At 40.2% G+C, this 13,978-nt stretch overlaps 1 protein-coding gene across 6 annotated transcripts in view; it reads right to left on the reverse strand.

Annotated features, from left to right (window-relative positions):
• Nucleotides 1–13,978, reverse strand: part of CELF2 (CUGBP Elav-like family member 2) — a 634,914-nt gene that overhangs the window by 30,106 nt on the left and 590,830 nt on the right. For 3 of the 6 annotated variants that reach the window (XM_081330781.1, XM_081330779.1, XM_081330783.1), the window contains one exon: nucleotides 3,674–3,793. In XM_081330781.1, coding sequence (XP_081186907.1) covers nucleotides 3,674–3,793 — 120 coding nt within the window. Of the gene's footprint in view, nucleotides 1–3,661; nucleotides 3,794–13,978 lie in introns of all 6 variants that reach the window. The other 3 variants (XM_081330780.1, XM_081330778.1, XM_081330782.1) reach the window with 1 other exon arrangement.

Consider the following 13,978-nt stretch of genomic DNA (forward strand, 5'->3'; position numbering starts at 1 on the left):
GGTGGGCATGGCTGCGGTGGTAATGGCAGACTGGGGTGGGACTAAAAAGTTCAATCAATCAATTCCAACTTTGCGAGATCTTTTTTCCCCCCGTTGAACTGTATAAAAGGGGAATGCGTGGGAGGGCTGGTTTGCTGAAGGCAACCACTTGAATAGTTCCTGTTTCGTAGCTCCTGTTTCATGGTTGGTGTCTTGTTTTGCTCTGTTTTATGTTAATAAATTTGGCAGGCTTTATTCCAGCCTCTTGCCGTTTGTAAAGGGGTTGTCCCTGCTTTTTCTGCAGGGCCGGTAGCAGGCTGGTACAGAACACCCGTAAGAAGTTGAAATTGATTGATTGAACCTTTTTTTTGCATATGGCGGCGGAGGCCTAAAGCGAAAAGGTTTTATAAAACCCAGCTGAAGGCCTAGGACTGGGGCGACAGCGTGCGTGCCCACAGAGAGGGTTCTGCATGCCACCTGTGGCACGCATATCATAGGTTCGCCATCACGGTGCTAGAGCTACAGTTGCAAAATTCCAGAGTATATATCCCCCCTTCAGGACATGCAACATTATAATATTAGGAAACCAAGATGTTGTTGAAGGCTTGCAAATCCTTTTAAGGATGCACAGAAATTTTGAGTCTGAAGCAGTTCTCTGCCAGGGTTGTCCATTAAAATGTCCAACATATGACAATGCTCAGAATTTTTTAAAGGGAAAACAAAAGGAATGACAGCTCCCTTTTGATGGCTTTAATTTTTGTTACCCCCAAATTTCCTGTTATAGCAATTTAAGTTTAAAGCTGAAGCTATATTGAAAAAGTCAATAGAATCTTCTGCTCCCCCTGCCCCCCAACCCTGCCCATCAGCTCCAAGACTGAATAGTTGTTGCTATTGGATCAAAGCTGCAGAAAAGTTATTATTAGTGATAGGAATTTTCTTTCTCTTTCTTTCTTTCTTTCTTTCTTTCTTTCTTTCTTTCTTTCTTTCTTTCTTTCTTTTTTTTCTTTCTTTCTTTCTTTTTCTTTTCTTCTTTCTTTCTTTCTTTCTTTCTTTCTCTTTCTTTCTTTCTTTCTTTCTTTTTCTTTCTCCTTCCTTCCTTCCTTCCCACCATTCCATCTATCTTTCACATTTTGGAACTGCTCAACTCTCTTACAGAGGGAAGGTAACAGGTTTTGAGTAACAGGTTCCAAAAGAAGAGGATAGGATAGGGCCACATTTTTCTGGTTCATACCTTGGATTTAACACTGGCTGCAACTGCAGAGATATTAATTAAGTCAAAGAGTAAGGTTTTACAGCATTGGCCACGTTGCCTCTTTGGTTAGACAAGAAATAGCCAATTTCTTCCACCAGCACAGGCTGGCTAAAAGATAAAGGGAAGAAGAGCTCTTGGTATGGCGGGAAATATACTATTCTTTCCATTTTTGTGTTGTTTTGTTTTGTGAGCCCAAAAGCTCTTTTTGAAATCCCAGAAAAATCAGAGTGACAGATGCATCATTTAGTGCATCTGGGGAGAGAGTCATATGGAGAAACAAATCACATTTTCATTGATTGTATCAACTGGATTTCAAAGGTTCAGGTAAACACCAACACCAGCAGACTACACAAGGAAACTCTTTTGGTTAAAGGCAAACAGCTTGAGAAAGCTTTATTTTTCTTTTGCAGCTGTGAAAAAAAAACACACAACTGGAACGGCAGTGGGAGTTTCATGCTTTTTGGAGCTGCCTCTCTCTCCACCTTCCCTGTCTTTTCGTTAAACGTGGTTGATGAATGTGGACATATCTAGATAGAGGTTTGAAAGCATACTTTAAAAAGTTTTCTTCATAATTTCATCAACCATGCTGGCATTTACTGAGCCTTAGAGGCTGCCTTCAGGATAATTCACCTGATGTTGAGACTTTAGGTGTTCACAAGGGAAGACCCAGGAAAAGGCCTCAGATACACGTTCCTTGTAAAAAATTGGGCTTGGATCACTATCTACCTTGTACGCTCAAATTTCTTTTTTGTCACTCCATGCAATTGATTTACCTTTTTTGTGTTTGAATGTAAAATGATAGAAACACAGAGCTTTGCATTTGCAAGTTATGTAAAATAATAGAAATACAGAATTTTGTATGCTACTATTTGTAACTGTATGTAATGTAAATATGTAAATATTAATGCAAAATAATAGAAATACAGAACTTTGCCTCTGCAATTTCAGTATTTCTCCTTTTGTTTTACATTCAACCACAAGGGTGAATTGATGACATGAAGCAATCATTTAGATTAAGTGGATCAATTGATATATTACAGTAATTGACGAGCACAAACTATGTTCATTCCCCTGGCACAACAGTGAATATAGAACGCTTTAAAATGTCTTGAATTTTTTGGCTAAAATCTAATGTAGTACCAAGTATACCATGGATGCTTGACTCAGCTTGTATATTTTAGCTTTCATCATTATATTGTTGGAACCTAACATTTTAAAAATATGATTATGTTCCTTCTATTTTATGTTTTGTAATGATGGAGGTTATCTTGTGCATTATTTGCTGTTGATTCATTGCTCTGATTTTGGGACAACCGTTTAGTTTTGCTGACTTGATTAATTTCTGCTTTCAATTTTTTCTGCTTGAAACTCAGTATATTTTTGGTTGGTTCAGAAAGTACACCAATGTCTTGGAAGTAGTAAGCTGTCAGAAATATGAGACAAATATTTGGGGATGAGATAGAGATCCTTATTTTGTACTCTTTGGAGGTTTTGAATTTCGGTGTTCAAAATTTTCAACCAATATACAAATGGCCATTTTGCAGGTGCTGGTTTAGCAAAAGCTGATCTGAAGACACAATACATGTTTGTACACATGCACGCACACACAATCACACAACACAGAGCTATAGAAACAATCATTACTGCGTATGCCAGGCTAGATTATTAAATCATGGCATATGTCACAATAATCTGACTTAATCTAATAAAAAATTGCAGAATGTATGTATCTTTCAAAGATCTGACATTCTTCTCCTACCTGTCTCTATAGCCAAGAAGTAAAGTGATTTATTTGAAAATACCTTCCATGTGGTTTGTAGAAATCTATAAATGAAACTCTAGCAGTAGGCATATTTCATACCTCCTGTATCTAGTGCAAGGGTAGGCAACCTTGGCTCTTTTATGACTCGTGGACTTCAACTCCCAGAATTCCTGAGCCAGCATGCTGGCTCAGGAATTCTGGGAGTTGAAGTCCACGAGTCATAAAAGAGCCAAGGTTGCCTACCTCTGATCTAGTGAGTATTCATACTGATGCTGTGTTATTACCCTTAGCAGTAGCTTCTATGGGCAATAGCAACACATCTCCTTAGTTGACACTTCAACTGAAATCTATATTTCTTGAACAATTAAAACAAAACCAGAATCTATTGAACTGATCCCTTCTAGCTATCTGAATGCAAGCTTAATGTGCATGCCCTGGAAGAGAGGCTAAAATAATATCAAGCCCTATAAACAGCATAATTCTTTAACAAGACAAAACCTATTTAGATTTTGGGCCTGAAGCTGTCTGGAATAGAATTTCTCAATTTTATCACCCATTTTGCACATGTGTTATTTCCCTAGTAGCATTCACTCTACTAAAACGATTAGTGTCCCTAAGGTGATTACAGGGAAATTGCTGGAGTGTCCACCACAGCAATAAATACTCACTGTTTACGGTACCTGCTAGTGCATTAATATTATTCAATCCAACCGTTGCTCCAGCTAGTCCTTGAAGAGTCCCCAGGGAAGTTAAAGAATTCATTGCTGCCCCAGCTGTGGAATTTGCTGTTGATGCAGCCACTAGAATACAAGAAGGAAAGAGAAAAGAAAATTATTCACTTCTAGAACACCTGGGGAATTCTGGGAGTTGAAGTCCACAAGTCTTAAAGTTGCCAAGGTTGGACACACTGCCATACACATTATGGAAAGCTATTGAGTAATAGCCCTTTGGCTGCAAATTTATGACATGTCACAATAGTTAAGATTAGAAAAAACTCAAGGTGTGTCCCTCTCATTGATTTATCCGTATGGTTTTAAGTCCTTTGCTTAAAAGTACACATTGGGCTCAAAATTTTAATAAGAGATAGAAAACCAGTGGCCTACATTATGGTTTGATTCATATGCTGAACTCAGATTTAGTGCAGCTTGTTTGCTTACAGTTTAGCCTGATTTGTAGCCTTTCTTGTTTATTCAACAAACTGTGGTTGGAAATTCTGGTTTGGAATTATTTTGATCTCTCCATTGCAGCTGCATGCATATATAAAAATGGTATGTTATGAATAAAGCATAAACCATTGTAGAATATATGTTTCGGAGGAAATTGTTTTGATATGGAAATGGCAAATGCTACATTCATCAGTTCTCAGATTATCTGGTTTATGAAAAACTATTTGATACCGAAGGAAAATTTACAAATTGCCTTCCAGAGTTCCCCCTACAGCATGGATACTATAACTTGGTGTTTGTGAATTGAATAAGCTCACAGAAGACCATAAAGAAAGCTGGTAGCTGTCCCTCGTTTTTTAGCAAATTAGATGAACTGACATGGTTACACTGTTAGGAAGCTTTTCTCGATGTTCCATTGCTGTTTAGTCTAATTGTTAGAAAAGATGAAATATCTAACATTCACGTACATATCCATGGGCTCTGCTTTCAGGAATTGTACCTTGACAGCACTTTTGTCTTGGTAAAAGCAAATTGATCATTCTTTTCTTTTGTGCTGGGAATATTATCCCTGTGTTATCAGTCTGAACATCAATAGTCAAGAAGAATAGCATTCAGAAAGCTGGTTAGTAGTAAAGGGATGAGTGAATAATGCCTGTATGATTTGTGAACATTAAAGAATACAGCTGCAAGCTAAAAAATAGATAGACCCCTCCCTCCCCCCAGCCTCAGTCTTTGGTACACAGAGATTCAGAATTAGATCTGTAAGTCCATGAACAGACTTCAAAGCTCTTCAAATCCTTGCTGGCCCACCAGTGATTAAAGATAACAAGATCCTGCTTTTGAATGGTAATTTACTGCCCTTGCAGCTCACTACAGATTTAAGGAAGAAAAAGGAACTCTGGAGAGTTGCAAATAAGATTTAAGCCCCTTCCCAGAAGCCACAACCTCACTCCCAATCCTGAAAAATAAGTATCTACTAGACTGGGAGTCAGGGACGTGGTGGCTCAGTGGGTTAAGACACTGAGCTTGTCGATCAGAAGGTTGGCAGCTTGGCGGGTCGAATCCCAAGTGCCACATAACAGAGTTGAGCGCCTGTTACTCGTCCCAGCTTCTGCCAACCTAGCAGTTCGAAAGCACGTAAAAATGCAAGTAGAAAAATAGGGACCACTCCGGTGGGAAGGTAACAGCGTTCCATGCGCCTTTGGCGTCTAGTCATGCCGGCCACATGACCACGGAGACGTCCTCGGACAAGCGCTGGCTCTTCGGCTTTGAAATGGAGATGAGCACCGGCCCCTAGAGTCGGAAACGACTAGCACGCATGTGCGGGGGAACCTTGACCTGAGACTGGGAGTCATTGTCGTTTTCCGGGCTGGTGTGTGTCAGCTTGGAAGGAATAAGGACAAGAAAAGATGCTTTTCTTGGTGACTGCTAAACATCTGTGACAGGTTCCTTATCATTCAAATAAAAACAGAGAAGGAAAAAGAGGCATTAAAAAAAGCTATCTAATCATTTCAGCCACACCTAATGGGAGGGCTAACAGAATGAGGATCATCTAACAGAATGAGGATCATCTATAACATAATAACAGAGTTGGAAGGGACCTTGGCGGTCTTCTATACCATTTCAGACAAATGGTTGTCCAATCTCTTCTTAAAAACCACCAGTGTTGGAGCAGCTGTAACTTCTGGAGGCAGGTTGTTCCACTGATGAATTGCTCTAACTGTCAGGAAATTTCTCCTTAGTTCTAGGTTGCTTCTCTCTTTGATGAGTCTCCATCCATTGCTTCTTGTCCTGCCTTCTGGTGCTTTAGAATAGTTTGACCCTGTCTTCTTTGTGGCAGTCTCTTAGATATTGCAACACTGCTATAATTTTGATTAGTTGGCTTTTCACCATCTGATAAAAATTAATTCCACCTGTCAATTTGAACATTAAGTGAGGAGGCGTTTTCTTCACCTACATTTAGCTGGGTCATAATGTACAGCAAGTGTTACTCACCTGATCAGGCAGACTCCATCCAATCCTAGGCTAACATACTGTAAATAACTAATGGTTCTGTTCCGTGACTGAGACTTTTTAGACACGAAGCTAATTAGTATTTGATGGATTAGATCTCCAGGTCCACCTAAATGCATGGAGTTCTATTCCTGGAAACCCATCAATTGAATGAACCATGAGGCCTTACCGGTGGCTGCAACGAGCCACTTAATATTAGAACTCCTTCAGGTGAGCAGTTTTATTAAGCATTAAATTAATTCTGACTGCTCAGGACTCACAACCTGCTCCTCGTCACTGCCTTTTGTAAATGACTGAAGGGTACATGGTAGCATGCCCACCCTTTTGTGCTGCCAAGTTAAAAGCAGGACTTGATAACTCTGTGATTAAAAATGATTGAACCAAACTGGTCATATAGCTGTGAAGTGAATTTGATGTGTAATGGGTGCTAACAACCGTCTTTCAGGGCTAAATGTCCATAGAAGAGCAAAAAAAAAAAAAGGGAAAGAAAATCATATTGATGTGAAATTGGCATGAGATGGACTTTTGATATGGTTGATCTGAAGAGTCTCTAGATCATCTAAGCATGCCCTTCCTTCCATCCTTCGATATGTAGTATTAAGAAATCCAGAAAGGTTATTATATTTTTTTTCCAGTTACTTGGTAAAACATCATGATTGAAACATCATATTCTTACACTAGAGATGATAGTTTTCTTGTCTATCTCATCCACATTCCCCCAGCTTCTTGCTCTCTAAACCTAGATATTTAATTTCCCTGGACAATATCATACTAATAGAAGAGAGCAGACATAACTCATGAATGAACTGTGGAGTCCTTGGTGCACTCTGAGTTTAGTTGTTTGCTTGCAGACATTTGCATGAAGCAATGAAGATGCTACCAAGTCTGGTAATGAAACGTCTGCAAGCAAACAACCAGGCCTAGACAGCGTCAAGGACTCTACAATATCACTACTATTTCACAGATGGACAAATTGTTCGAAGTTTGGCATTGATATGCATTACAAGAGAATCCAAATAAATATGGGAAACTCTGTTAGATACAGTAACATCATTCTCATTATAAAGCTGGCTATTTTGCTGGTTATTTTTTATTTTCATAGTTAATTCAACAGAAAGACATAGGGCCCAGGAATGGATCAAAGATAGCACCCATGCAAGATTAATTCCAGGTTAAAAATCGTATCTTGCGTCCAATAATGTCAGCAGGCCTGGGCATTGGATGAGCTGGTGGCTTAATGGCTAAAGATGTGTCCATTTGGATCCATACTGACTTTTATTGTTAGCAAAAAATGCTGCATAAGGCACAAGTAAAGCTGTTAACCCAGGGGTGTCAAACTCAATTTCATTGAGGGCCGCATCAGCATTGCAGTTGCCCTCAGGGGGCCGGGTGGGTATGGCCAGGGTGGGCGTGGCCTACTGGGTGGGCGTGGCTAGAGTGCGTAAGGCCTACTGGGTGGGCGTGGCCAGCTCTACATCGTTTGCATACCAAGGGTGCCTATGGGGGCCTGGGCAGGAGTGGGACAGATCTGGGGGTCTCTGGCAGGAGGGTCTCTGGGCCGAGGCCAAGGCAGTGGGGGCCGTTCCCTCCCTGTTTCCAGGATGGCTTCGCGGGCCACGTGAAACCACTTCACGGGCCGGATCAGGCCCCCGGGCCTTGTGTTTGACATGTCTGTGTTAACCTATGTTGGTAAAAACTGTGTCATAGGAAGAGTGCAACTGTTTAAAAAAAGCGCTTCAATATGAACAGAAAAGCGGGAAATGAGAGAAAAGAAAAAAAGGGGAAAAATATACACACAAAGTCACTCAGCCATTTTTTTAAAGTGCACCTTCCCTCTTTCCCTCATACTAATAGACAGCTAGTTTTTTTCAATAAACGCATTATCGATCCAGGATTTTAATCCTGATGACATGCTGTCTTACAATATCAAAGAGTAATCTTTTTTTGCTGCACTGTGTTCAGTAAATCCGTAGTCTTTCCTATCATAAATTCCAAATCTCTGGTATATAACTCAGAAGTACGTTCACAGCTTTAAACGGCATTGGTTTTTTGTAATACTGTATGAATAAATTTATGGAAACTAACTCAAAATGGAGTAACAGTGGGTCACAACCATATCATACTTGTAAATGTCCCCTTATTCATTTCACACATCCAATATAGTGAAGTGGACAACCAACCTTAAAAATAGAATTCTCTGAATTCTCCAGTAAAAGCTGGTAAGCAATGATAGAAAAGTATGGAAAGGTATATTGAATGTCAGTGTAAACTTGATTAAGCGATATTTGCTGTTTTTACGCCTTTCGATTCTTTGGCTCATTATTTCTTACTCCCTTTTAACACTTGCATGATATAGAAATCTTTATTGGCCAAGTGTCATTGGACACACAAGGAATTTGTCTCTCAGTGTACATACAAGCAACAAGTGATAAATCATGATCATAATCATAAATACAACATCATAAATCATAAGATACACCGCTCGGTGATAGTCACAGGGTACTAAATCGCAATCAACATAAATCATAATAGGATACTAAATAGAAACAACATATTTGTAAGATACAAACAAATCATGAGATAGAAAGATACTAAATAGAAACAATCAACATAAATCATAAGATACAAACAACAAAGTTGTAGCCATAAGAAGTTAAGGTAATAGGTCAGGGTTCTTCAAACTTGCCCCTTTTATGACACTGGCTGAGGAATTCTGGGAGTTGAAGTCCACAAGTCATAAAAGGGCCAAGTTTGAAGAACCCTGAAATAGGTAATTTATTTTATTTTATTTTTTATTTTAATTCCATTTATATCCCGCCCTTCTCCGAAGACTCAGGGCGGCTTACAAACTTAGCAGTAAGCCTTCATTCTATGTATATGCCTGCTTATTAGGGCTTTCACACACCCCAAGTGGCATTATTACAAAGTCAGCTTAATTGCCCCCAACAATCTGGGTCCTCATTTTACCTACCTCGGAAGGATGGAAGGCTGAGTCAACCTTGAGCCTGGTGGGATGCGAACCTGCACTAATTGCAGGCAGCTGGTGTTACTTAAGGAGGCATTAGCCCACTGCTCCACCAAGGCTCTTCAATAGGGAAGATGAGTAGGATAATAGTAATACAGCCCTACGAGATGGTTGGACATCCCAGGAAAATAAGACAGTGTTGTGGGAATCAGTTGTTTAGCACAGTGATAGTGGGGGGGAGAACTGTCTTTGTATTATGATGTTTTTAATGTTTTTATGTTGTAAGCCACCTAGAGTCATTGTATACGAGATGGGAGGCAAACAAAGAAAGAAACAAATACACATTATTTCCTCTAAGAGGAAACAGCATCATGAATAGTTATTTGTACAAATATATGTGGCCACGGTCTTAATCAAATTACTGGGTAACTAGGTGACTAATGAACATAAAACAGAAAGATGCACATTAAAATAATAATTTAAAAAAGAAAGGACAACACAAACTGGGATTCACTAACATCCTGATGCTAAAGCCAGAGGGAAGAGTCAGATTTTAAGGCTTTTCAAAAGGCCAACAGAGTTGGGGCTTACAGCCATTTGATCTTGCGAGGGCGATTCAGAGCCCGCTGCTTTCCATCTGGATTCTCACAACTTCCAGGCACCAGGAAAGATCCCCAACTGTACCAATTGAGTGGCCAAGGAGACAGATTGAGAACTGAATATATAATTGAGCCTAATAAGGATGTCGTCCAATGGCTTCATATGAATGTTCAAAGAGGAATCCGTGATGCAGTGCCAATTAGGGCCTAGAACTAGATCTCTTCCCCTCACAATACCACCTGGCATTGACCTTGGAGTGGAAGAATCACTGAAGAACGGTGGCCCCAACAATGAACCTCCTAAACTGGTCCAGTAAGATGCCATGTTAATTGTATCAAAAGCTGCTGAGATATTGAGGAGGCCCAGGATAGAACTCTCCTCTCCAAACAGAGATCACCCAGCAGTGTTACCGACACAGCTTGGTATTGTCCTGAAGATTAAAAAAAGGACCCAGATAAATCACTTCCTCCAGGGCCTTTAGAGTTGTAAGCCTACTATCTTCTCAATAACCTTCCTTGAAAAGGAAAGAGTGGAGCCCGGACGAAATTGTTCAGAATCTTTAAATCCAGTGACAGCCTCTTGAGGGAGAAAGAAAGCCATCGGTTCCTTCCAAGCATCTTCTCCCACAGAAAGACATCCATCTCTGCTGGGTCAACGACATATTGCCTCCCCGGATGACTTAACCAACCATGAAGGGCACGGAACGAAGAGAAATGTGGCAGGGTTCAAAGCCCCAAGGACCCAAGGCGTCAGGGCTGATGGACCTGAACTAGACATGACTACTGCTCAGACAACTGCACAAGACCCACAAAGGCAAACATCCAGCTCCAAACAAATTCAAACAATTTTATCTGAGAGATGCCCGCAAAAGCTCTCTGGCCCGTTCTTCCCCAAATCACTCAACCACAAGACCACTAGCTGCAATCTGCCCGTGTGATAAAGAGTGGAGAAATAAGTCTGTTTTGCTGCTTTTAATCCTTAATCAAGGTTTGCACCTGCGTCCAATCAGATTTGCTCATCGTACCTGAGGGAAGACCAAGCAAAATATAATAGATAGGAAAGCTTAGACCTGTAGGGGAATTACCTGTTATGTAAGGGGAGGAGAGTGTATCAGATATTTTTGATATATTTTTCAGCATTCAACCAGGGTGGACTTTTTATGTTTAGTATCAGGGTGAATGATATATTTGTCATTTGTTATTTTTTTGTACACATGGGTTTATTATTATTATTATTATTATTATTATTATTATTATTATTATTATTATTATTATTATTATTATTATTATTATTATTATTAGCATTTGATGGTTGTTAGTTTGTTTCTTCTTCTTTTCTTTATTTTGTATTTTAACTTTGGAAATACAATAAGGAAGACAAAGCAGATTATGATCAAGATTGTTGCATATATATATATTTAAAGGCAAAGCAACTATTACTGTGCGAGTGTATTAGTATGAGACAACTTGGAGGGAAGGAGATTAAAATTAGATGCCCTAGATCAGGCGTAGGCAACCTTGGCTCTTTTATGACTCGTGGACTTCAACTCCCAGAATTCCTGAGCCAGCATGGAAACCTCTCCCTTCCCCCTCAGCATGGCTGGCTCAGGAATTCTGGGAGTTGAAGTCCACGAGTCATAAAAGAGCCAAGGTTGCCTACCCCTGCCCTAGATGGGCTATAAAATTTAAACAGGAAATAGGAAAAAGAGAAATGGTCTTTTATGCATGAATATTTTCTTGGAATTTGACAAAAAAGTAGGGAATAACCAACAGCTTGGAATCGTAGTGTGCTTATGTAACATTCAGAAGATAGTGTGGATTCTAAATCTTAATTTTGTTTTTCTGCCTCTTCACATGAGCTGAATAAGATGATTCTACCCACAACTGTCAGATCCCTTTACAATAAGTGGCCATTCTTTGTGAAGCAAAATGTATTTTAAATATGTTAAAGGCTAAGGTGCAGCTTTTGTCAATGTCAAACTTCCAAGAAGAACCAAGTATGTTGGCTGATTTAGAAAACTCTCATACAGGTGCAGCTATTTTGAGATTCTTTTTGGAAGCACATTACAGATAGCTCAGTGGGTGCTTGGACTATACAAAATGTCACCCCGGCAGGCTTCAACTGCCTCTTGGAAAGATGTGTATTGTTCTGAAATGAACAAACAAAGCTTTTAAGAGATGCTTAGGCTTCCAGAAAGATTTTGTGATGCTTCTCTTGAAAAGCATCCTAAATGTTCTATAAAAATGGCTCAAGTTTCAAACAATTCTGTTTTAAGCAATGAATGCTTTTACTTAATAAAAGGCAAATCCTTTGTGGTAAGGTTAGCATCATGAATGACCCATAACTCATTTAATTGCTTCCCAAGAGCAAAGAACAGAAATGCTATCCATGCAAACAGGTTCTTTTCTCTTAAAGCAGCCAAACTGGTCAAGAATGCTACATCTTTTGCATTTGTATGGCAGATCAAGTGAATTAACTATAACAGAACTTCCTTTATTAATGTGGAACAGAAGCTTAAAAATAGCTGCCAAGCAGATCAGGTATTTAAGAGAGAGAGAGAGAGAGAGAGAGAGAGAGAGAGAGAGAGAGAGAGAGAGAGAGAGAGAGAGAGAGAGAGAGAGAGAGAGAGAGAAAAGGAGAGAGAGAGAGAGAGAGAGAAGAAGAGAGAGAAAAAAGGAGGGAGAGAGAGAGAGAGAGAGAGAGAGAAGGAGAGAGAGAGAGAGAGAGAGAAGGAGAGAGAGAAAAAAGGAGAGAGAGAGAAGGAGAGAGAGAGAGAGAGAGAGAGAGAGAGGAGAGAGAAAAAAGGAGAGAGAGAGAGAGAGAGAGAGAGAGAGAGAGAGAGAGAGAGAAGGAGAGAGAGAGAGAGAGAGAGAGAGAGAGAGAAGGAGAGAGAGAAAAAAGGAGAGAGAGAGAGAGAGAGAGAGAGGAGAGAGAGAGAGAGAGAGAAAGAGAGAGAATGAGAATGCTATCTGTGAATTCAAATCCTATATTGTTCATCAGCCAGGCTTAGAAAAATGAACATGCTCCCTCTGTGAAGATGATGGGCAGTTTCAAAATTTGACAAAATAAATAAATCAACATCTTTCTAGAAGATACAGGAAAGCCGGATATTTGATGAGATGATGCTAACAAAGCTGCCATCATGTTGCCCTTGACACATTTAGAAGAAGCCAGTAATTCCAAAGGTGATATAAAACATTTTCAGAGCAGAGAGAGAAATTCAAAAGGACTCCCTATTCCTCCATTGCAGTTATCACACTAATTATGGTGGCTATAAATCAAAGATGAATTAATCCACATGGGCCAAACTGAGAGAGACGTTCAGGAGTTTTAAGGGGGGGGGGGGGAAATGAGTCTTCAGACCTTAAAGTACAAACTGCAAGGCTTCATGGTATCAATTTTGTCCCTTAAACCACCCCAGCATCCATAAATTTGCAACAATGGGCCCATTGTTTTTTAGCCCAACTCATTTGGGGAGGGGCGTTGTGAACTCTAAAGCTTCCTCCTCTCTCATTCTCTGCCCACCACTGTCCTGTTGATGAAGCTATGCAGGCATTCCTCGTCTTACAACCATTCGTTTAGTGACCATTCGAAGCTACAAGGCACTGAAAAAAATGACTTATGACTGCTTCTCACCGCTGCAGCATCACCACGGTCACGTGATCAAAATTTGCATGCATGGCAACTGGCTCATATTTAGGATATTTGCAGTATCCTGGGGTCATGTGGTCACCTTTTGTGACCTTTCTGACAAGCCAAGTCAATGGGGAAGCCAGGTTCGCTTAACTGTGTTACAAACTTAGTAACTGCAATGATTCACTTAACAGCTGTGGCAAGAGAGGTTGTAAAATGGGGCAAAGCTCACTTTACAAATGTCTCGCTTAGCAACAGAACTTTTGGGCTCAGTCGTGGTCCTAAGTCGAGGACTACCTGTACTGTACCCATTATTCCCTTTCTGTTTGCTGCTCAGAGTCCCATGAACTAAAATAAAAAGGGGCAGGCATTGCTGTGGGTGGCCTTAGTAATCTAACAAAGGAAAGAGAACCAGCAAGGCTACTTGGGGACTTCAACTCCCAGAATTCCTCAGCCAGCGTGCCCGGCTGAGGAATTCTGGGAGTTGAAGTCCACAAGTCATAAAAGGGCCAAGTTTGAAGACCCCCCTGCTCTAGTTGATATACCTAAAACCCTACCTAAGAACGTGGAGGGCAACAACTATAACTTCTGGAAATTTCCAAGTGCTC

Source organism: Vipera berus, assembly GCF_964194415.1.
Source record: "Vipera berus genome assembly, chromosome: 6".
NCBI lineage: Eukaryota > Metazoa > Chordata > Lepidosauria > Squamata > Viperidae > Vipera > Vipera berus.